At 41.7% G+C, this 26206-nt stretch overlaps 1 protein-coding gene across 1 annotated transcript; it reads left to right on the top strand.

Annotated features, from left to right (window-relative positions):
- The first annotated feature begins 22849 nt into the window (after positions 1–22849).
- LOC308086636 (uncharacterized protein) lies at positions 22850–25436 on the top strand. The gene is made up of 4 exons (XM_080430261.1): positions 22850–22935; positions 23080–23244; positions 23335–23579; positions 23940–25436. The coding sequence occupies exons 1-4, from the start codon at positions 22889–22891 to the stop codon at positions 23957–23959; spliced, it is 477 nt and encodes a 158-aa protein (XP_080286387.1). The 5' UTR covers positions 22850–22888; the 3' UTR covers positions 23960–25436.
- The last annotated feature ends 770 nt before the right edge of the window (positions 25437–26206 follow it).

Raw genomic sequence — 26206 nt, 5'->3', positions numbered from 1 at the left:
GTCTAATAGCCCGAAAAATGCTCAGTGGGATAGCGATGCTGAAAATGATCCCTAGTTAATTAAAAGTGTCTCAATGCATTATAAGTGTCCTCTGTTACTCCGATGCAATCTAAAAAAATCCAGGGACCCACCAGAAAATAATATTTGAGTTAAAAATATTTTACAAAGATTGTAGGTGCTTTGTTGCATTGGCAACATTTGGATTTGGCCACAAAAAAACGTTATTGGTCGAGTCCACCCAGGTGTCTGGCACCGTCCCCTCTTCCTCGCAGTTCTTTTCCCTCCATACTGCCCTAACCCAAGCCATACTGTAGGGAAGAAAAAAGAAATAAATTAAACATGACTTTAAAATACATATACAGAGCCTATTTTGGCACTGTAGTAAATTGGGGAGAAAAAAAAGGGGTAACAAAATAATTGGCCACTGTGAATTTAATTTAAAAAAAAATGAATGTGCCCCTAAATCTTTGATTGTGGCCGAAAAAAATCACATCGAAATACACACATCGAGTCTCATCTACCCCATGTTGTTGATGAAGGGTGAAGAAATTTAATTTTACAAGTTCTTTAAAGTAGTAATAGTCTCTTTGTTGTCAAAGTAAATAGCAATTCACTTTTGTTAGATATTGCGCTCCAAGCTGTGCAGTAAAGGCATAAGCACATAATCCTCTTTGATAGGGTAGACAAGCCACTTTACGAACCATTTCTTCTATTTCAACAAGCCTGCGCTTTTTCCGGACTTTCTCCAAGTTTTTGACAAATACTATATCGATAAGCTTGGAATCACAAGGCAAATTAAAAAAGCTGTCTAGGTCCTCTTGTGATGTGACATCGCATGAGAATTTTCCATCGTCACGTTTTTCCTGTACAAATGCAAAGTGTCCATCTTTCAAGAGGAAACACCCATTTCTCTCATTTACTGAAACAAAATGCCAACTCTTTTCTTTCTTCTTCCTGTGGCTCCCTGCCTTCTCTTGTTCAATAAGTCTCTTTGCAACTTGACTGATGGGATTCTTGGCATTTCTCACCATTTTCTTCACAATTTGAAGATGATTCTCAAAAGGAAATGCAGATATGTCGTTGAGAGAACATTTGTAATGACTACAGTCTTCCGGCAGATGTTTCAAGCCATGGACATTATACACAGAAAAGGCTGATGTGTCTTACATTCGTCGACAAAAGTGCGTAAAATATCTCCCGCATAGTTCATGTAAGACTCACGGCTTTTCTCAGAAGTATTGATACAGCTACTGTCAAGCAGAGGAAGTGTTGATATACGTTGGTGTGCAACACCTTTTTAAAAACTACAGGTCCAGTGTACAGAAGGAACTGTCTGGCTCTGTTGCTTTCTACCGATCCAAATCCTGTAGGGTTCTTGGTTGGCGAGCAAATTCACTTGGCAGCTTGCCAGATAAAGACACAAGATTACTTGAAATATCCCCTACTTGTTTTTGTGACAGTCTACATCCAAGCGGCCCTTTTTTAAAGAAGCACAGCAGTCTTTTCACAACTCCTAGACATACTAGATGCATGTAGTCCAGAGGAAAACCTGTGACACATCCTATCCCTATAATATGTTAAGGGGATCCCCAACTTGATGATCAACATAATCTCTATCAGCAAATTCTACATCAGTCCTTAAAGCGTGGTCTCCCTCGTACACAACTCTTATGTTTGTGTACTCCCCCTTAACTATGCATCTTTCACAACTGTGATATCCGGTGTGCCCCTTTATACATTTTAAAAATGCTCGAGCTGGAGCATCACAAACAGATAGATAGATATGCATTTGGCTGCGGACCCCTCATCTCAAAATATGTTGTTCCAGGGACCCCTCAGAAGCAAAGGTTTGAGTTACAAAAGTTCGCTTTGAAATATATAAAGATTTTCAAAAATACCAGATATACAAGTTCATCACGGCACTCTGTGCCGCGCTATGAGCTCGTATATTTGCTATTTTTGAATATCCAAAGAAATCTTAAAATGACAGATGCGTTCTCGGTCTTAATGGATTAAGTTACTAGCAGATCGATGAACTTGGTCTCGACTGTCTAGACTTGTGTTTTAATCTGAATGTAAAGCATGTTGAACTATTTTTAGGTCTGAAAGGTGCTATATAAATAAAAAAAAATGTTATATTAAAGCATGAGACACAGCCATTGGATTTCGGTTACATAACTAAACTATAAACAACCACAAATCTACATGTGAGCTATAAGCTCGCAGCATGCCGCAATATGGTGCATTGTGGGCTTGTAGATTAGCTATTTTCAGCAAGCGGTATATTAGATACAAGCAGCCATATAACTTCTTCCTCAAGGCCTAATGGCAGAGGGGATGAAACTGGCACTGTCCTTAATTGCCTTCCTGAATAGAGAGGCACCATATCTCCTACCCGAGGGCAGGACCTGAAAGCAGGTGCTGAGGTTATGATTTGGGTCTCTCACGATCTTTGCTGCTTTCTTCACTGTCTTCTGGTCATAGATGCTCATTCCTATGTTAATCCTATGTTAATTCATGCTGGTGTGACAACCGGCGGTCGGCAGCCTTTGTTAACTTTGCTTAGGTGTGAATTTAAAGTTGTTTTAAATCTATGCATATGCCTGTGCGTGCTCCTGTTCAAAAAGGTTGTTGCACAGCGTGTTAGGCCGTCCCATGACCAATGCAACCCTGGCCCCAGGAGCAACTGGATTGGCATTTGTCTGAAAGCACAGCTGCACTGTAATGTAGCACAAGTGAAGAAAATAAATATGTGTGCAATATTGCTTGTGTCTCAAGTCAAAATCAGTTATCTGGAAAAGGAGGGTTATACAACTTGCATTGTTGATTTGATCTCGGGTGGGACACTATTGTAAAGACGTCATGCGGACGTCGCTTACACTGCAGGTCACACTGGTGTGACACTCAGCAGTCGGCAGCCTTTGTAAACTTTGTTGAGGTGTGAGGGTAGTTTTTAATCGATGCATGTGCATGGGGTGGTACGTAGCTCATCATGGAAGAACAGTTTTACCACGGTTGACACGGCTACAAATTTCTCTGGTTGGACTTTTGCAGGTTAAACAGATGATTATTACACTATGCCTTCTGCCATTCCTGTCCTTATTCTTCATCCAGATTACACTATGCCTTCTGCCATTCCTGTCCTTATTCTTCATCCAGATTATGTTGGATTTTGTTTACATAACAGTAACATTAGCCCCCAAAAATATCTACATCTATGATGTTAGAAAGAATGTAACGTTGAGTGGATATTTATTATCAGATGTTGGGTTTTGGTCACAATACCCGACAACAGCATGTCAGTATTCTACCCTTTACGTTGGGATAATATGTTGAAAAGATGTCGGATGTCAGCTACTTAACAACACAACTTAAAAGCAACCAAAAAATCAACGTTGAATAATGTTATAATTTCACATTGAGTGGACGTTAGCATAATACGTTGAAAGAGGTTGGTATTGGTTACTTACCAACACAACTTAAAATCAACAAAAAAACAACGTTTAATGGTGTTAGAATTTAACATTGTGTGGACATTATTATAATAACGTTCAGCAGACAATGTGTTTTGGTCACGATACCCGACAACAATATGTCAGTATTCTACGTCATTACGACATTAGCATCATACATTGAACAGAGGTTGGGTATTGGTTACTTACCAACACAACTTAAAACTAACCAGATATCAACGTTTAATGATGTTAGAATGTAACATTGTGTGGACGTTAGCATAATAACGTTAAGCAGACATTGGGTTTTGGTCACAATACCCGACAACAGCATGTCAGTATTCTACGTCAGTGTGACGTTAGCATGATACGTTGAACAGACGTTGGGTATTGGTTACTTACCAACACAACCTAAAACTAACCAGATATCAACGTTTAATGATGTTAGAATGTAACATTGTGTGGACGTTAGCATACTAACGTCAAGCCGACATTGGGTTTTGGTCGCAATACCCGACAACAGCATGTCAGTATTCTACGTCAGTGTGACGTTAGCATGATACGTTGAACAGACGTTGAGTATTGGTTACTGACCAACACAACCTAAAATTAACCAGATATCAACGTCAGTTGACGTCAAATAAATACGTTGATATGACGTCAATATTAGACGTCGTTCCGACGTTGGATTTTGGTTGACCAACGTCGCAACCTAAATTCAACTAAATACCAACGTCAAATGACGTCGCGTGCCAGCTGGGGGTGCCAGCTGTGGTGGGAAACACGCCTTATGGCCACTTAAATAGCTTGGAAGGCTTGGCGGGAGTGTCCAATGGTGCGCTGTTCCATGAGGTGTGTACAAGTGGCAGTACAAAACCGTGGAAGCTTCCATGGATTGTGAAAACCTGAGTGTAAGGCTGAGGACAACTTTTAAAGGTGCCAGCCATAAAAATGGTTCTGCATTGTCTGAGCTTTATCAGGTTGTCGTCTGTGGCAAATGCTGTTATGTCCCAGGCATTGTCAGCATGCAAAAGGAAACGTTCTTGGGCCCATGGCCCTCCGATCACCACTTCCTCTGCAGTACCTGGGATAGGTGGCATTTCCTCAGACCTGGCTCTATGCATCGAGATTCGGACCACGTTAAAACCCTGGAATTTGCGGTCTGTCACCTACTTGCTGGGCCTGCCGACGCACTCTTACAAATTCGGCATTATAAACCTGCCTTTCTGCCACAGTTGGATCCCGCCTTACTTCCGCTTAAACGCCTTGACGGAATTGAGTTCTGTTCACCATGGATGTGTCCGGGGGTTGTGCATGGTCATTGAAGTCAATGATTGGATTGTCATGTTCCACATCAAACATGTTTGTGATCACTTTTGACCTGCAATCTTTTCGCTAGCACCCCCACTGAATATTGCCACTTCTCTTTCTCCACGTTCTCCACATACCAATCTTGCTTGCATAACAGCCATTGTTTAGAGAAGTTGAAAGGAGCACTCCTGAGTTGCTAGTGGTTTCTGAACAGGGGGGGTAAAAACACCTATTTTAATGCTATGTTGATACTAGCTTGAATTCAACATGAACTGGTCATTAATTTAGGGACATTTTTCCCCAGTTCCACTTCTATATGAGTGCTTATAGGTGTAGTGAGCTTATAGATCAGCTACTTTTGCTCAACACTTATGGTTGGAACAATAATGGTCATTTGGTCTTGCGTTCTCAATGAAACCAAACTTGATAACTATCATCATATTTTCTATTTTTATCGTGTTTGTCATTGGGCATATCACTTGATGATGTGGACGTACACAAATATTTGTCCATGCTCTTTGATTGTTAGTTGGCTAAAAATAGCCTAACCAAAGCAGCAGCAGAAAAGGTTCAGGTGTTCTGAGTGTTTTTGTTATTGTTTTCACGACAGATTGACTGATTTTAGTAATCACACCCTATCTCTCTCCCCATTTCCTGTCCAGCTATTGGCCCAAAGCAAACATGGGATAAACATAATGAACACCACAAAAATATGTGTATTGCACAACTTAGCGGAAATGACCTCGTAGATACACATTCTTTTAAAAAAGCACTTTAAGAACCGTGGCTGTAAACTACCTGCTGGAGAAACTCCCATGTAGGAGCACCCTGCTTGAGGTAGTTGTTGTCAAACACGTAAAATGCCTTAAAGCACACATCAACTGCCGCAAGCAGTGTGCTTACAGGGAGAGCCTGACCTGCACAGACCACAAATGCCTGAGAGGCAAGGTGGAATGAAAGTGTAGCCTACAAGGAATGATAAAATAAACAGACATAAGGGGGTAGGCAGTTGAAGTTAAGTAGCATAGTTGTAATGTTTAGTCATCATATTTCTTTTGGCTTGTTGCATGCGTGGCAGGTGAGACCTGAAATGAAGCAGAATAAAGCAAATGATGCTTTGATTAAGACAGCGTGAAGAGCTAGATGGCCGTCGAAGGCCTGAAGTGAGATGGCCGAAGAAGGCCTGTTAGAATTAAGACAGCAATGGAAGGATAGAGTCCTTCAAGGCCTGCAATTACTTTGAGAAACCACCAACAGCTATATGTAGAACTCATATGTTCTCGAGCCATGATAGTGTTTATGCAGAGAATGACAACACATTTTAAGACTGCAATGAAAGGCTAGAGGCCTCAAAAGCCGGCAATAACTTGAATTTGAATGACGTGAGAAGCCACCACCACCAGCTATATTCAGCTGAAGATTAAACTGTTCTTAAGGCATGCTAGAGTGTTTAAGCTGAGAATAACAGAATAAGGATAAATAAACAAGGCAATGGCATAGGGAAAGAAGACCACCAATTCATGTGAGGGAGAGGTACAATTATTTGCGTCGCTAAAGTATTCCTATTGAAATGGAATGGCCAAAAGGAGCACGCTGCGGCCTTCCTGTCCATCTTCACTGTAACAATGAAGGGGAAAAAAATGCCTCTTGTGAAGTGATGATGATCCATCCTGGCATCACACCTGGCATGACACCTACAGTAAGTGGAGATCCATGTGCATTGTGATTCCACTGGGTTATGTGCAGGCTGGGCAGAAGTAGTCCTCACTGGTGTTAGGCCTGCCTACACACACCCAGTGGAACCACAATGCACATGATGAGCATTCAATCTGAAAGAAAATGGATACAATGTTATGCATTTATTTATTTAGTTAGTTACAGAAATAATGTGCTCTCCATGTAAAAAACTTTAAAGGTTTCGTACCCAATCATCCACGGATGCGGCGGACCTTCCTGTCCCAGCACTCACCTCCCCACAGGAGCGACAGAGATGTGTCTGGTCATCTATGAAAACATATTTTTGAGTTCAGTGAAGTCCAATTTTTTGGTCTGGGTGAGGCTGATAAACATTTGATTGAAGCCTACCAGAGTCCTCCAAAAGTTGTCTTCCAATACTTTGGCATACCAGGTCAAGGTTCCCTAGCAGGCCCTGCTCCACCCCAGCAGTGGCTATGACCAGCATCTCTGCGATCTTAAAAAACAGGTTAGTGTTAACAGTGTTCTTTTAGAATGTATTAAATTGTTACTAGGATAGATATTCTAGGCTATATAATCTCACTTTGCACCCCACATGATGTTGTATCCGTTTGGTGGGGATGAGGGACAGTCTCACAGGTCCAGCGAGTGATTGTGCCCCTCATCCTCCGCATATAAGCTCTGAAGAAAAAACGAAACCGTTGGTTACTTGTGTATCAGAAGCCATTGAATATACTTGCAATGAAGCACAATAAATCTATGATTTACTTGCCTTTGACAAATCTCCCTTACTATTTTGACAAATCTCCACTTGTCTTGGGGTGGCAATGAGTGGGTCCACAAACAGACACTTGTGGTCATGTGGATACATAACCTTCGGCAGATAGAATACTTTAATACTTCAAAAGCTTAGTTGTAAATATAGTTGCATAATTTGCATTGATTAAAGTTAACTTACTACTAGTGTGTAGTGGCCATTCTTACACACTGCCCCCATAATGATGTCCCATTCCAGGACATCAATCTGCAAGTGAAGTGATCATTTAATTTGTTAACATGGTGCGACTGTAACCAACACTTTTAAAAGTAACTATTATCCTTACTTTTTTAACCCCCCTGGTCACACCGTCCCAAATCCGGTTGACCTCCTCCACTGCCAAAACGGTCACCCTCCTTGTGGCCTTTTGGGCGACCCACACGAGGTACGCATTGACTATCTACACACAAAAATAAATACAATTAAAAATCACTTTAATATCAATGAGAACACTTGCTCACAAAACGAGACTTACTTGACGAGACTTACTTCACTGGTCAATGTCTCCCCTGGAGCTAGGCTCTGTATGTCGAGGGTCAAAATCTTAAATGGGCCAAATTTGGCCCACGGAATTTGACCCCTTTGGCCCTTCCATATAGCTTGGAGAAGTGGAAATTCAGAACATTTCAGTCATTAAAAATTGTACATGGCATTATTATTATTCATGTCACATTAGTGAATGGGATTTCACATTACATAACATTATAGCAGACATTCAGATGCATTTAATGTAGTCTACAGCATTCATGTTGTGTACTGTAGGTGTATCTGCCAATTTGGCAGTATGCAACTTACTTCTGGATGGTCCCGTTCATTTTTTCTACCAGGCCGTTTGTCTGCGGGTGGTAGGGCGCTGAAAAGCTTCTTTTGATGTTGAGCTCCTCACAGAGCCGAGAATTCACCTATAAATTCCATTAATAATAGATTTGGAACACAATTTGACACAAATCTCAAAGTGCTACATTGCATAAAAGTATAAAAGCAATTAAGAATTATTTTTAAATGGAAACAATAATAATAAAAACAATTAAATGAACACAATTCAGATCAATGGTACGAGCCCCATCCCCAACATAAAAAATGAAATAACAATATAATTTGTAATGTTTGATGAGTGTTGTACCTGATTTCGGAATTCCGAACCTTGATCCGAAAGTAGCCTTTGCGGGGCCCCATGCCTGTAAACAAAGTCGACTATGCACTTGGAGACCTCCCCTGCATGTTTGGACTTCAGTGGGTAGGCCTCCGTCCATTTGGTGAAATAGTCCACCATTACACAGACGTACTCATTGCCATCTTCCGTCCTTTTGAGCTTCATCAGGTCGATACCCACAAGTTCAAATGGCTCCTTGACCTGATAAAAAGGTGATTAAAAAAGAAACCAATTAGACATCTGTATGATTGCTGGTAGCCTATCTTTGCACATTTAGATGCATGGGATTTTCAGTTGCAAAACACTCACTGTTATGGGTTGATACTGAGCTTTGTCCTTCAAGCTACCCTGCTTTTTTTGGCACCCAGGGCACTCCTTGATCTTAAGTCAATTGATATGCACATTAATTGATATCACAGGCCTTTGGTCAAGCACAAACAGTAAGTGAAGGGGATATACAATCACATGAGTGTGTGCATTTAGTTAATGCTTCAATTTGCCATTGTTTTATTAAGTAGGCCCTGCATAAATAGGCCTGCATGCGTTCCCGAAACAACAGACAGGCAGCGTTGCGGAATGCGTTTGTGTCAACTGTATACTTGTACTTTTCTTCACCGAGAAAAATAAGAGCGCAGGGCATCCCTTGTGGCGTCGCCTGAGGGCGATGGAATTCATCCTCAGTGTCCGCAGACTCTGCGCTAAGGTCCAACTCCTCTCCGTCATAAGCCTCATGGTGTACTTAACAGAAATTATGAAGTACACAGCAGGCTGTGATGGTGGCATTGATATTCTGCATATGACTGTCATATCTCTTCATGAGACAGAGCCATCGTCCTTTCAGACGGCCAAATGCCCTCTCCACAGTGATCCGTGCCCTGCTGAGCCTGTAATTGAAATTTCTCTCTGCAGGAGTTGCTCCGGTTTCGGGGAATGGTTTCATCAACCAGGGGAGGAGTGGGTAGGCAGCATCACCCAGCATCACCACTGGCACATCTACTCCCGAAATCCTCTCATTCGGAACAGTGTGCCACTCTGACCCCTGTCATACACACTGGAATTACCAAAAACCCTCGCGTCATGCACCCGACCTGGCCATCCCACATTAATGTCCCAGAATCGGAGCCGATGGTCGACTACAGCTTGGAGTATGACTGAATAAAACCCTTTCCGATTATAGTAGTCTGCAGGGGCGTTTGGTGGAGATACTATGGGAAGGTGGGTCCCATCAATAGCCCCTCCACATTGTGGGAAACCATGACGGTCACGGAAACCTGCGATGATTGTGTGGAACTCTTGCTCGGAGGGTACTGAAATGTATCTTGACAGTAACGTGTCCACAATGACCGTTATGACCTCATTGGTGATTTCACAGGCTGTCGAAATGCCAACACCAAATAAATGGGAGATGAGTCTATAGAGTGTGTTGGTCGACAGTCTGATGAGGTATATGGCCACACGTTTTTCCACTGACACTGGACTTCGGAGTTGTGTTGCCTCTCTCTCCAGATATGGGCGAAGAAAATCACACAGCTGCATGAAGGTGGCCCTCCTCATTCTGAAATTTGCTTGCCACTGCTGATCTCCCCAGGATGCAAGGACAAGCTGCCACCATGCCCCAGACCTCTCTTCAGCCCACATTGTCCTGAAGAAGAATAGAAACTACTTAATATATGTACATGTAGTATACTTATTTATATTATTTTGAATAGTGTACAAGTAGTTTTCTAGTTTAATTGAGAATAATGCAAGTACAGTAGCTGATGATTCAGATGGTTATCACAACAATATATCACCAAGTTACATCTGAAGGGATATTACAAATAACATAACTTAACACTTCTTCTAAAGCATTGTGGAAATGAAAATAAACGTTCTGGTCAACAACTCGTATGTTTCTCACCTTGGTGACAAGCGCGAGTAGTAGTCAGCGAGTACAGTTGACACAAACGCATTTCTCAACGACGCCTGTCTGTTGTGGAATCTGCGGATCCGCGCATTACGCGCAGATCTCAGCCTCTGGACTGCAAAGGTATAGCTGGTCATATAGGAAGGTGGGCGATAGGATCGCTCTTGGCATAGTCTCCAAAGTAATACAAACAATAATGCTATTGAATCCATTCTAAGTTCTAACACGACACACACTGGAGCGGAGCTGACCGCTGTGACCGCAGGCTGATCGGTGGCTGACAGTGAAGCAACGGCAAAGGGGCATTGAACTGCTTCTTCCCTGAATTTATGGCGTTTTCCCCACGCAGATGAAGCGGAAATGCACTCCGGAAATGCACAAAGCAGTTTACGACCATATATATATATATACACACATACACACACACACATATATATATATATATATATATATATATATATATTGATTGATTGATGGTTACTCACAAGATACTCACAAGTAAGACGCGCGAACGCTGGAAGCGAACGCAGCTCGAAAATATTGTGTATTTACGGACTTGTAATCCGTGTTATTTCACCGTGATGGGGAGAGAACATTGACATTGTGTGTGTGTGTGTGTGTGTGTGTGTGTGTGTGTGTGTGTGTGTGTGTGTGTGTGTGTGTGTGTGTGTGTGTGTGTGTGTGTGTGTGTGTGTGTGTGTGTGTGTGTGTGTGTGTGTGTGTGTGTTCCTGCACTCTGGCGCACTCGGGTGGCTGCTTACAGGCAGTGCACGCATGTGAGTCACATGGGGGCATGAGCCAATGAGAGCATGAACACAGACACACAGACAGAGTCACAACCTGAGCAGGGTTACATAGTAAGCTCCACTTGGTCGGAGGCGCGGCTTCCTTCCGCGTTCGCAATGATACAATTTCTCTTTCATAACAGATACATACATGTGCCAGATAATCCCCACACCAAGAGAGTAAAAAAAGAAAAGACGTTTGATTGATTGATCGATGTACTTTATTTAGTAAGACATGAGAAACAGTACATGGAAGTACAATTCACAATACAAGGTTTCTGTCATTCAGTCCGACTTCACTGTATAGGCTGCTACTATAGTTGCCTTTTCATAAATGATATATTTTTGTACTGAAGCTGTCGTGAAAGTTTATCATATTTAGAGCAATTTAAAGTTTCAAATACAAAAGTAGCCTAGTAGTAGTTGTGAAGGTTAGCAAACTGGACATTTAGACTGAATGTTTCCTTTATCCTCATCTTGCGCTAATGCACACAAGTGTTTCACCAGGTTTTATTTATGTCGTTTCTCATAAGCGTGCATCCGTTGTCCGTCAACAACACAGCCTTCTGACTTCTGTGCGCTCATTGCCCTCAGTGCGCTCAGACTCTCTCACCAGCCGCAACTCCGCCCCCTTGCTTTCAACATATTTAAACGCATATTTGTGCGCGACCAGCACAAACATTGTCGCATAGTTGATGACGTCTGTGTCCACAGGGGAAACACTATGTGCATGCCGCCACCTGTAGGATCGGGGGTATATATGCATGTGTTCTCTGGCGCGATTGGATCTTGGCCAATGTGAATGCAGGCCAGCATTCGAACTGGGAAACGTTTTCAATGAAAACGGATCCAGTGTGAAACGGCCCATAGATAGCATATAGAGAGATGAGATAGACAGATACTTAGATTCCTCTTTTGATTCCCATGGGGAAATTCAAGTGTTTGAGCACCAAAAGTAAGCATGAAACACATTTACCTTGGCGAAATGGGGCTCCTGCTTCTTGCTTCGTGTGCACAAGTAATGAAGGATGCCATCTAGTACAAATAAATGTGAAAATGTTCAATTTACTCTTAAAGGGACATTTTATCGTCGACTCTTGCTTGATTCAGTATTTAGATATTTGATATTAATTTTATCAGACACGCCCCCTTCCTATACAAACCCATTATAACTTCAAACTCCATTTTAACCAATAATGGATTAATCAAAAACACCAGTTCTTGGTCCTGGCGACTGATATTGTCCTTCTAATGTGTGAGGAGACCATGTTTTTTCAAATAATTTTAAAAGGTTAATGAACAAAGTACTTTAAATAAAGATTGATAGTGTAACAGAATACATACCCTTAAGGACATACTGGTTGGCCCTTCTTTTGAGGTTGAACCTCTGGTGCTTTGAGAAGCCTTCTGGAAATGTTGCATTCCTCTTGAAATTGAATATTTCTGAAAACATTTGTGGGTCCATGGCTATTTTGCCCAAAATGTTACAAAATATATATATTTGAAAAATGGTCTTAAGTAATGTAAAGTATACATGACTAGAACGTGCTTTAACATTCGACAATTAAGGTCTAATATTTCTACAATTGCTACAAAACCAATATATCCAGTCATTTTGGGGCATAAACGAGAAGTTGAAGGATTAAATTAAGTCTGATTATGATGTACCGTGCATGTTCACTATACTATACTTTACATTACTTAGGAACATTTCTCTTTACTCTTTGGACAAAATACTTTACTATACTTACATTTACATTACTTAGGAACATTACATTCACCCATTCACACATACATACATTCATTACATTCACCACATTCACACATTCACACACACATCCATTACATTCACCCATTCACACACCGATGTCAGAGGAAACCATGCAAGGCACCAACCTGCACATCGGGAGCAATTAGGGGTTCAGAGTCTTGCTCAAGGACAATTCGACACTAACTCTGGGGGAGCCCGGGATCGAACTGGGAACCTTGCGGTTGCCGGCCACTCTACCCCTGAGCCACTGCCTCCCCTGCACAATTAAACAAAATTAACAATGACGTGTTTGACTCCCTCCCAGTACTGCTCTACGGTCCTAAGACCCCTCTGGTACTGAGTACGCAGGCGCTGGAGCCTCTCGTCCAGCATCCTCCACTTCCTTCGTGTTGTAGGTGGGCGGCCCCCACGCTCTGCTGTGACACATAAGGACTCCACCCGGCGTTGTTCGTCCTTCAGCCTCCTTATGAATACCCACAAGGAGGGGTGGCGGCGATTGACAGTGGCATTCCATCTGTGATGGAAAGCTGAAACAATCATAGATGTGTAAATACAACACACATGGCATATATGGCCCATTGATATTTTTTCATACATTGCTCAGTGACGTTTAACTAATTGAACCAATTCTGCATGAGAAGATGCACAGATGTAACCTCACTTTTGACTTATGAGTCTGCTTTCTCTGTCATGATGCTATACGATTCTATATAGAAACATATGTCACCATGACAGAAAAAGGGCAAACTTTAATTCTCTATAATTGTATTTTTATTAAATCCTCATAACCTGATTGATCACTAGTTTTTCAATTATTGCCAAACTTTTTAGTGTACAGTATCCTGGATCAGGATGCTCTCACAAGGATACCACACACCTCCTGTCTCCTCACAAATTGTAAAGAGAATCTATAATCATTTTCAGCTATCTTACCCAGGAAATAAATATAAGTTGTTACCTTCAACCCGGTTGTTGGTCCTGTTGTCCGACCCACGGCCAAAAACATTCCAGACGCCTGGGGGGAAGGTGGCATGGTCTGCTACATAAGTATTGTAGAAATACTCAATGAAAGCAGCCAGTGCTGGGTACATTCCCCTCAGCCGTCTGGTCTCCCGTTCCCCGGCCATGAGCCGGAAGTTGTTGCGGACAACCAGCAGAGGCAGGTAGCCTATGGCCATGGCCTTCCTGAGCCACCGTTTAAGATCTCTGTCCTGCCGGTATGGAGCTGCAAAAGTTTTGTAAAGAAATAAGAATTAGTTCCCTGAAAATTGACTCAGATCAAAGTACAAAGTAACATATAAACACCTACAATACACTAAATACATACTTTTACATTTACTTTGGAGACACAATGCATTGATTCCAGATATATTAGTGTACATGTACTGTGACATAATAATTTCATGAACAATCAATAGTAATTGATAACTTGAAGTCTATTTTTAATCTGTAATTGAATGAGTTCAAGTTATTGTTAAATTTAACTTGAAGTCTATTTTTAATCTGTAATTGAATGAGTTCAAGTTATTGTTAAATTTAAAAATGTTGATACAGGCTTTCATAAAGGACACACATAGAAAAAGTCTAGGGCAGGTTCATTGGGTCAACTTTTGATAGAAATAGAATGGAACATGCATTAAAAATAATCAAAAAATTAAAAGGGTCTCCCAGACGTCTTAGCATGTATCCATCAACCAAATGACTCGTTGTGTGCTGTTAATGCACTGCCACTGACCTGCCAGGCCAAGCTCCTGGACTTTCCTCCACAGGCTCTGGCAGAAGTGAAAGTAACACCCAGTGGTCCGGACTCCTGCAATTTCAGCACGTAGCGCATTCATTGAAGCTAATTCGAAGTCCGTGACCACGGTTTCTGGTGTCCATCTGGTAGATTTATGACAGGAGGGATGAAGGATAGATAGAAACATAGACAAACACAGACAGACAGACAGACAGACAGACAGCAAAATGGGTTACTCTTATTTCCCACAAAAATATAAAGCAAGGATGCGGTTAATGTGCGCGCACACACACACACACACACACACACACACACACACACACACTCCTGCTCCTGCAGCTCCACTTCCCATGTCCCGCCTCCCCGCGTTGTGATTGTCATGCAAGCGTGTAGGAGCTCGCCAATCAGAGGCAGTAACGTAGGACGCGCAGCTTGTCAGTCACCGCGGGGAGGCGGAACATGGGCAGTGGAGCAGAGTGTGAGAAAGGAGCTTAAGGTTTACTAAATTATTAAAAATGTTAAACGGCATCGCCGATCCCCGCTTTTTGATGCCGCTTTCTCGCGTGTTAGTATTGCTCTTGTTGGTACCTTTGAGAAATCTCTGCAACTTCTAAGCGACGAGCTGTACGCCCGAGACCAGACAGTGGTAGCCGCCGGTACGAGAGAGCGTGTTCTAACCAACAAGGGACCCTGGTATACCGCCTTCCCAAATACAAAAAAGGTAAACAGGGTCCCGAAAGGGGCTAGTCGTTACATAGGCCATAGGAGGGCCTTTTCCTTGAAAAAGCATTGACATATGTGATCAAATTTGATACACTATTTAGACTAACCTACAGACTAGACCTTGCTTGAAAATGAGACAAGGGAATGATGGAAGGTCCTTAAGTTACCCATTCTAACGAATTTAGGTCCCAATCAGGATGGGGCCTATCAATACATAACAATTAGCCAAATATTTCCATCAATCATTATAGATTTACTGATACGAAATTTCATGCGGAGTTCTAACCTGGCGGCACTGGGCCAGCTTCTGGAAGTTGGCCTCTGTCCCGAACACCAGATAACCATGCTGGTCGTTCTGTTTGGCCAGGAGCTGGTCTCCCCCCCAGCTGACGGCCCAATCCCCCTCCACGGCGACGTCATCAAATCGACGTGGGATGGGGGGCATCAGGCTGGCCCGCCTCCGTTCAAGCCGTGATCTCACGGCTTGGAACGGAGGCAAGGCAGCAACACTTGTGTATGATTGCGTAGGTATCTGTAATTGTTCAGAATAAGGGCTCTTCCTCCGCGACTATTGGCAATTTGAATGTACGCCATTCTCAGGGTTTGGTTTGGGAAGGAATAGACTGGCAAGATGCGCTGCCCTTTATACTAGCCTCCACAGGTGATATGCGTAAAAGTGATTGCTGTCTAATAATACGCAGGAGCTGTGCGTAAAAATGTTAATTATGTTGTAGGCCTAGTATATAAGTGGTCATAGTGATGTGTGATTGCACAAAATGTAGTATGCTTGTGCTTTGCTAGATGCTGGTCGGTGTACAGTTTAACTGATACGGTAGCTGATAAAATGTGAGCATATAGCAGCTTATGTGAGTGCCCAAAATATGCCTCACGTTTATTTTTATTTTTATGCAGACAGTGGTCAGAAAGACAGCGGAACCAAACATTGACAGAAAACAATATCAAGATTATTCACATATCCTATAGGATTAGGGCCTACTGATACTAAATCCACCATGTACCATGTACAAAGGAAATACTCTTGAATTAAAATAATCAATAAGAACACTGCTTGCTGTGTTGCCGTTAAAGCAAAAATATACTTTGTCATATGACCGGGTCACTGAAAATAGCCTACAAGCCCGCAGATGCTGCAAACTAGACATGTTGTGAGCTTTTAGATCAGCTATTTTTTATGTGTGGCTTGTATCCTGCCCAGTGTTGGTTTATATTACTTAGGAGAGTAATATGTTACTTATTACTTATTACTCCTTTGAAAAGTAATAATATTATATTACTTATTACTTGGAATCAAGGGTAATATATTACATATTACTTTATATTACTTTCCCCGCGCCCCCCCCCCCCCCCCCCCCCCGCAAAAGAAAAGACGTGTACAGTTTTTAGCCTTTTTGTTGCTGCTGCAAATTCCATATTTGGAATTGGAACAATAATTATCCTTACAGGAACAACATCAATCTAAACTGCACACACTGGCTGCAGCCTCTCAAAAAACTGTATTGTATAAACATAACAAAAAATTAAGTAAACATTTCTTAATCTCTTCAACATATCTTACACCAGTCAATAAATAATTAGCCAAAGTGCAAAACTGTAAACAAGTCAAACAAATAAATACAAAATAAAGCAGCAGTCTCTCTGACCTTTTAAACTTTCAAATGCAAATAAAATATAAAATAAAGCAGTAGTCTCTCTGTTTTAGTGGCTAATTTAGTGGCATCTAAACTGAAATCCAGTTTCTGTTGTTTTGGTTCTGAGGGGCCATCAGTTTCATCCTCTGGTGTTTCGGTCAGCGTAACATTCTTGTGCATCTTTTCCATATGCTTCAACAGGTTAGACGTTGTATTTTTTGCTGTGGAAAGTATTTTTCTGCCCACGCAAAGTTTACAACGGACATTAATATTCTTGGGATCTTTGACACCCACATATTCAAAATAATGTCGATATTTCCAGCCGTGAAAAGTGTAAACATCATCCGCCGCCATGCTGTTTGTGTTTGTGTTGTGTCAACTCGTGTGTTGTGTGTTCTTCTTTCTGTGTGTTACCCGGCGCCGGCAGTGTTGCCAGGTCTGCTTAGTGCTTACTGTAAGCGACAGTGGGCTTGTTTTTCTGTAAAGTTGCTTGTAAATATTGGTAATTGCAGGTTGCGTTTTTTTGGCTTGTTTCTAAAGTGTAGTTGCCTATTTGGGCTTGCTTTTTATTTTTTAAATAAACCAGTGGTTCTCAAATATTTCTATGTCATGGTCCCCCAAATTAATATGTATTTATTTGTCCCTAAACCCCATCTGAAAATGTTTTGTGCCAGGGAGCCCCGCATCCACATACCAGATTTGTGTTAGAATGTTTCAAAAATCATAAAAATATTCACATTTTATTTCTAAAAGCCAAATTAAGCCAATGCATATAGGTTTAAAGTGCTCATGTGGCCTATTTAGTCGCTTCTTTTAGGCTTGTTTTCCTAGACCTGGTTGCTTATTTATCATGCAAAATCTGGCAACACTGGGTGCCGGTCGCATACGGATCATGCGCTACGTCATAACTGTGCGCAGGCTGCGTGCTAAAAAGAACTGATCTGCAAGCTATATAGCATCGCTGTTGACGTAGGTTGATGCCTTGTAGATCTGCTCTATTTTTGCATGCTGCTACAACTTGCCTCTACGAGAGACGGAGAGAGTACATATTAAATGAATGAATGAGAACAAAAAAAGACGCTCGTCATCAGTAACGAGTAACGAGGCCTTTTTTGACCGAGTAATATGGTATTATATTACTGTTCTGGCAGAATAATACCTTACTTTACTCGTTACTGGGAAAAGTAATAATATTACAGTAATATATTATTTTTAATTCGTTACTGCACAACACTGATCCTGCCTGGGCCAATATAAAATGCTTATTTGATTGCGGTCATTGAGTGACACCAGACCAGCTGATTGCGTATGAGTAGATTGATCTGACCTACATTGCAGTGCACTGGCAATTAAATATTCAGAGCACCTGTTTAAGATTGCAACAGATTTTTAAATGGCTTTAGGCCTAAAATCCCGGAATCCCCCCCCCCCCCCCCCCATCTCTCAATCTTACTTTAATGTGATTGAATTGTTTATTAAGAAATGCACCGTTATGGAATGCAAGGAAGACAAACCAAATTTTCAGTCGGCTGCCATGCTCTGCGTCTTTCTCCGCCATTGTTTGTTTTCTTTGTTGGACCTACTGCTCTTCCACGTATTATTTCTAGAATAGCTTACATTTCAAACTGTTAGACGGCTCTAATTATGTTCTGAATAAAATTGGAATCTATTTTATTTTATAAAAGTTAAGACTTATGGCTTCAATTAATGGAGACCAGTCTGAGTCTCTCTCTCTCTCTCTCTCTCTCTACAGCACAGCGAGCTTCATTTCATAGACTATTGAACACATGGAATATCAACATCAATGTGTGTGGCACCTGAATTTCCCGAGGGGAATCGGGTGGGGAGGGGAGACAGACAAACAGACAGACAGACAGACAGACAGACAGACAGACAGACGGATAGATACTGTAGATAGATAGTGTTGCCATTCTTCATGTGGCATTGACTAGATTCCTGTTTAGTGAATCCCTTCTGTATTAATTTTGGTAAATAATTAGTCTGTGTGTGTGTGTGTGTGTGTGTGTGTGTGTGTGTGTGTGTGTGTGTGTGTGTGTGTGTGTGTGTGTGTGTGTGTGGTGGGGGGGGGGGGGGGGGGGGGCATAACAATGAGCCAGTGCAATGAGCTGCACTTTGATCAGAATAATGGTCATAGATATGTGTGTGCATTAATTTATGAACACCCAGAAAATTATGGAATGCCAAAGCTGCCGTATCTACATATCTATCTATATAATCGAGGATTGACTTCCGCGCGCCGCTGACGCTATAGCCACAGCTGTGTTATCGAATCTACACAACACCGACACACCACATCTCGCCAACACAGTAGCGACAACGTGCGCGCTGATTTTACGGCTGCCGCTGCCAACGTCACATCGCTCACTACACATTTTCCACGTCGCAACATAATTAATTCTACTCACCACATTACGGACAAAACGGAAGGGGAGACAGTTTCGTACCGTTTACCGTGCACACCACCGAGCCAAAACAACACGACGCGGCCGCCATTGTGGGATGCCAGTCGGGATGCCAGGTTTTCAAAAACAAGCGCCAGAAACAAGCAACCACCTTCGTGAAAAAAACAAACACCGCCGAAGGGGTCCGCCATGTTCCATGGGGGTCCCCGCGGGTCCCGACACTCCCAGGAAAAAAAATATATATTTTATTATATATATATATATATATTTTTTTACTTTTGGAAATTTTTATCCGACGATTTTGGTACCCCAATATACACGCGCGCACGCTACGGGCGCCCGACCCCCTAGCAAATACATAAATAAATAAATGAAATTATAAAGCAATAAATGCTAAAATAAATAAATAATTGTGCAAAGAAATATACAATTAAATATTGAAATGTATTCATTTGTGTGACCATTTATGTATTTATTTATTTATATATTTATGTATTTATTTATTTTTATATTTATGTTTTTATTTATGTTTTTAATTATTTATGTTTTTAATTATTTATGTTTTTAATTATTTATGTTTTTATTTATTGATTTATAATATAAGCACATTGTTTTTCTTTGGAACTGCTGCTAATTGATAAGCTATTGTACCTGTCTGTCTAAGACAATAACCTATATTTGTCATTTGTATTTTCTTATTTTAGGAAGTCATTGGATTTTTGCATTGGTGCCATCGATGTGGAACAGTTCAATGACATCAAAAACTCGACGTAAGCTGCTATGCAATGCATACATACATTTTTATTAGTTTTAATTTGTAGCTTGTCAAATTGTTGTTCATTCTCTGAGTATTGTGTAGTCTGAATAATGCTGTCTGAACATTTCCTTCCATAGCATTGACTGGGCAGAAGAGTCTTGGTGTGTGCTGGAGACGGAGCAAGTGGAAAGTGAGGCAGAATCTGTGTCATCTGAGGAAGAGGACGATGTGTCCACTGAGCCAGATGATAGTGATGATGAAGATTATGTGCCTCCGCTTTATATTAGGTAGGTTCCTATCCCATAACTGATTCAGTCAAGTGATTGTTTTATTGTTTTATTTTTCATGGCTGATTTCATTCCTAAAGGACTGGCGGTGCTCTGCAGGCGGGTGTCAACATCTCCAACCATCACCATGGAGGAGACTGTGCATGATGTTGTGCAGGAAGACTCAGAGGCTCAGTTCCCAGAGGAAGACACTTCATTCCCAGAAAAGGCTCGGGTCCAATGTGCTGAAGATATGATTGGCCATCCAGCGTCCATAGCATACCATGACTGTCTAAAACAACTGGCAGAATATCTTCAGCTACCTGTTCCCATGTGCACAGTGAAGGACCCTGAGACTTCTAAAGAGTGTGGGGCACCTAGACCATTTGGAGTCAGTGTGAAGTCCAGGGGTACGGCTGCCATCATTGAATGGGTGAGTCCTTACTTAGCAGAAAATATAATTGTGAAATGCCTTTGTCTGTGTTGGGCACAACACATTTGGGTAAGACATGTTTGTCACACAAACATGTCAACTTAGATAGCATGTTATGTAGACAGATGCCAGGTCAATATAGTGTGGATAGTTTCAATGTAATGTAGTTTCAATGTACGGGCTGACGATAGGTTCTGGGTTTACTTATGTATTACTTTATTATTAGATTACTATTCCTATGTATCTGATGTATTATCTTGTGTTGTCCTTGCTTACTGTCGCTCTGGAACCCATTTAGACCTGAAGCCGATTCTAAAAACGCCTTCTAAATCCTGACCTAAGTTTTCAGAAAAACTTAATAAATATTTATTCAAAAATGTATGTTGCTATATACTATACATAGAAACAGGAACCCCAAAGGTATAGTTAAAAAAAGGGGTTCCCGCCCGAAATGGGCGTCATTACTTAGATTGTAATGACAACTATTGTGCTTTCTATTCCATGTCTATTTCTCAGACATGTCCGTTAGGTCATACTGTCTGGAAATGGTGTTCTCAGCCTACTCTCAAGTACGGGATGCAGGCTGGTGACTTCTTCTTGGCGTCCAATATCCTTCTCTCCGGGAACAACTACACAAAGGTGGCTCTGCTGTTCAAATTTCATGAACATGCAGATGGTGAACAGCTCCACCTTCTTCAAAATCCAGGAGACCTATTGTGTTGACACAATCAAGAACTTCTGGACTGAGAAGAGAGAGGAGGTTGTCTCTAGACTGCGGTCAAAAGACAGTGTTGTGGCCCTGGGTGAGTCACACACACACACACACACACACACACACACACACACACACACACACACACACACACACGGTGGTAACTATATGTATTGGTCATGTATGCTTCAGAAATGAAAGCGTCTGTAGTTACCATTGACCAGTTTCCTTTTGTTTTTTGTAAATATATGTTCAAATTACTATTCAAAGGAGATGGTCGGATGGACAGCCCGGGATTCTGTGCTCAGTATTGCACCTACACTGTGATGGAGAATGACAGCAAGGAGATCATTTCTGTGGTCACTGTGGACAAGAGAGAGACGATGAGGAACTCTCTGATCATGGAAAAGGAAGGATTCGTCCGGACCTTTGACATGATCCGACAAGAGATGAATCTCGTTGAAGTGTGCACAGATGCTCACTCACAAATCTCTGCCCTCTTCAGTAAGTCATTGTTTTGGGGTTTATTACAGTTTGAGCGATTGGCACAGCAATCTATTTACTGTACTACTCTGACTATAGTAATGCATTTAATGAGAATGTTCTTTTATTTGTTATGAAGTATAAGTTTTACATGGGCCTGTTTTTGTCTTCCATGCAGACCCAGACAAGGGGAAGTACAAGGGCCTTGGCATTCTCCACACTCTAGATGTTTGGCATGGATCTAAAAATATTGGGAAGAAAATACACGCAGTATGTTTATTTATTTATTTATTTTTTAATTTTTAGATAATTTTTTCCTTGTCTAGTAATACCTTGCACAAACAACCATTACTAATGTTTGTTCTGCTACATGTGCAGGCAGGCCAGGAGAAGGGATGCGCCATTCTCCTCCATTGGCAGAAGGACATCTGCAACCATTTCTGGTTTTGCTGCAAGACGGCGTCTACCTATGATGAGTTCGTAGTAAGTTCTATGCAAATCTTGGCCTTGGAATGTTTTAATCTACAATATTGGTCTATTACAGCTGTTGTGTAATTCAATATTTTAGTTGCATACCGTTATGTTTCATGTGTTTCTGAGAACAAGACAATAGCAGTAACCTTCACCTGTGCTTTTACATGTATAGCACAAGTAATGATGCCTTGCTGTTTTCCAGGACATGTGGATCGGACTACTGCACCATGTCGCCGGAGTGCACCAGTGGTTCTTTGGAGCCTGCTACCATAAGCCAGACTTTGTGGAAAGTGACATCTCTCCTAATACCGTGGCCCATGACAGACTCAAAGACATCATTATGAATCCACGGTTTCTGAAGGATGTTCACAAGTACCTGACTTTCAGGTAAAACATCAACATAGACTTTTAATCAACTTGCCATCTCCCTTATGCAATATATATTTGACGTACATATTTGTCGTTCTGAAATGGTGTACTGCTGTGCATCGAGTATAAAGACGCTAAAATGTGTTGTTTCTGCGGACTCAGGTCGACTTGTGAATTGGAGTCCTTCCACAACCACATCCTGATGTACTGTGCCAAGCGCTTCTGTTTCTCCCCTCCGGTGTACGAAGCTCTGAACCTGCTGGCAGCTCTGGACTACAACCACCACGTCCACAGGCCATACAAGTTGAAAGCTGATGGATCACCGGAGTATGTTAAAAGAACTAATCCACAAGGGTTGCAAGGGTCTGTTTACTGTTCTGAAGAATGTTTATCTACAAATTATTATTTTTGTGTCAGATATAGAAAGCTGCACAACAAGAAGTCCAGGAAGTGGAGCCTGTACCCGTTGAGAGTTGTGAAGGACTACAGCTACATCTCAGAGCTACAGGGTGCTATTCTTAATAGCAGACTGTCCTCTGACAGAGGGATGCCACGGACCACAACAAGAAGGCCTGATGACCCACGCCAGCATGGCGTTCTTTGTGGTGTTCCACCCCCATCCACACAGGAGCTGTTGGAGTCACAAGTCAGCCGAGGTCTAGGTAAGCCTCAGCATGAGACTACTGTCTACTCTATGGTATAGAGAAATGTGTAGACTATGCATTTGATTATAACACTTGCATAGAAAGTGATTTTCAATCCACCAGGACTGGATCGAAAAGCAGTATCCGTGAATCAGTTATCCTGCACTATGAGTGTATCTGTTTAGTAAATAACTATCCATGGTAATTTGTAAGGCAACATTGTAACTGCTGTTTTTGTGTGTGACTTCAGCTAACAATACTGTTGTTTCTGATGCTTGAAAAATGACTAGTCGGTGGGTTAAATTCAGTGTCCAGGCGTAAACCTGTGAACAAGCAGATTTCAGTTGATTGATTCTAATTATGATTTTACTTTACCAGGCCATGGACTTCCACTGTAGCTGCCTTTCCTCAATCACCAGGCAGTGCCATGGGGACAGCCTCCTCCTGTACTCCTTGTTCAGTCAGTACTGTGTGGCCATGCACCGCTCTTTCTGAGGTTCACACCAGAACGCTGGGGCACCTTCTTCAAGTTAGCTGGTGATGTCAAGGTGATGCTCCACTCATGACCTTAGACTAGGGTGGTTAAAACAATGCAGGACAGAGCTCAGGACTGAGCCGCCAGCAATCTCTAAAGAGCCCAGAGGATCATCAAGAATCCCAGTCACCCCCAGCAATGGACGATTCACAGTTACCACCTGATCCCAATCTAGCAGGCTAAGGGACAGTTTCTATCCTCAGGCTTTGAGACTTCTGATTTCAAAACAGTGATATGACTGTACAGAATATGTCTTCCTTTGCCCCATACAACCTTGTACATAGTGGCATCATGTGTGCACCAACAGTATTAGGAATTATACTGCACTGTTCACTTTACCTTCATTTATGACTGCAGTATATAGAGTAGTGTCACATGAGGAGATACTAGAGCTATGGAGTTACATAGGTGTTCAACTGGGTTGAAAGTGCTTACTGAAAAGGCCATAACGTATGAAAAGGCCAAAATATTTGATTCACATAATTTTTATACTCATCAAACCATTTGGTGATCCCTCGTGCCCTGTGGATGGGGACATTGTCTGAAAGAGACCACTTTACTTTTTATTTATTTGATTTATTCACTCAAAATAACTATATTGATTTTCAGTGACCCTTCTCTAGGGGGGCAAGTGGACCCAAACCATGCCATAATTGTCTTTGTTTCCGCCACTGAACTCTCAAATGTGCGTTTGTCTTTGTAATGGGGGGATAATGCCCTACAACCCTACCAGAGTATTCCTTGTATGTAGTTGTCATTGGACTGTTCTTGCTGACAGTCTGATCTTGTCCTGCATTGACATTCTCACCGGAGTGCAGTGAAGTTGCTCTTACATTATTCCTTCCATATTGCACTAATGCGTGAGCATCATGGACATGGTAAGTGAATGTGCACTTTCAGCCATCATGTTCAACCCTATTTACTGATCTTGCCCATGGATCAAAAAGTAGATGTCACATCTTGTTACAAGATAGGCAAAGGGGCTCTGCCCTCAACACCCTTATACCTGAGTGACAGCCACAGTACTAGAGGGATCGACAACAATGATCTGGTACCACCCTCCTATAGAATAAAAATGGGTAAATTATCTTTCTACTGCACTGCCACCAAAGTGTGGAATGCCCTGACACATCCCTTGGATCCCTGGCTACCTTCAAATCAGGCCTAAAATCCATCTCTCTGGAGACCAAAGAAGGAGGTAAACTCACTTCCCCCCATAGAAAGGTGTTGGCATTCAATGCCATTTATCCCTCCACCTTTTTTTCTCTGTACATGTAGTGTTTTATGTTTTTGATGATATTGTATTTGTGTTATTTTATGCCATGTTGATGAATTGAATACATCTAGGACCGCAATGGAAGCAAGTCCCCAGGACTTTGTTATCCTTTTAGCTCAAATGTTAGCTCAAGACTGTACCTCATGCTCAATCAATCAACATAGATTTGAGCCACCCCATACACAAACTATTTCAGGTGACTGCACTTTACACATCCAGTATGCCTTTGCGTGCTCATGTTTACACTGTCACAATGTTTACATTCCTGACAATCTAGGACAGGGGTTTTCAACTGAACCAAGGACCAACATCTTATACTGTACATGCTGTATAAATTAACACTGTACACATTGTGTGTACTGTAGATCAGGGGTCTTCAACGTTTTTCAGACCATGGACCCCTTAGCTGAGAGAAATGAAGCAGGGACCCCCACTACATGTCGTGTTGCAGATTATTTTTTATAGATAGCTTTATAGACCTGTCTTGTTTGACAGCACTGTCATCAGTGTTGTCGATGTGTATTTTCAGACCGTCAATGCTTAGTAAACTTACAACCTTTGGCTCTGTACTCGTCTTGGTCTGCTCTTTCTTCCCCCTCTACACCAAACCTCTTCGCCGAAAATAGCCGATCTGCAAGCTCACAGCGCAAGGCATTTTGAGCTTATATCTGCTATTTCCAGTTAATGTTCCCCTCAGAATAGGGATGTTAGGGTTAGTGTAAAAAAAAAGTTCATATTACAAAGTTTTGGCGGCCCCTCTGTAGTAACTCAGAGGACCCCCTGTTGAAGACTCCTGCTGTATTGTATTTATATATATTATATATATATTTTTTA

The sequence above is a fragment of the Gymnoscopelus braueri genome (assembly GCF_963280865.1).
Source record: "Gymnoscopelus braueri genome assembly, chromosome: 6".
Classification (NCBI taxonomy): domain Eukaryota; kingdom Metazoa; phylum Chordata; class Actinopteri; order Myctophiformes; family Myctophidae; genus Gymnoscopelus; species Gymnoscopelus braueri.
Note: the sequence above shows the minus strand (reverse complement) of the source record. Positions and strands in the feature narration are given on the sequence as shown.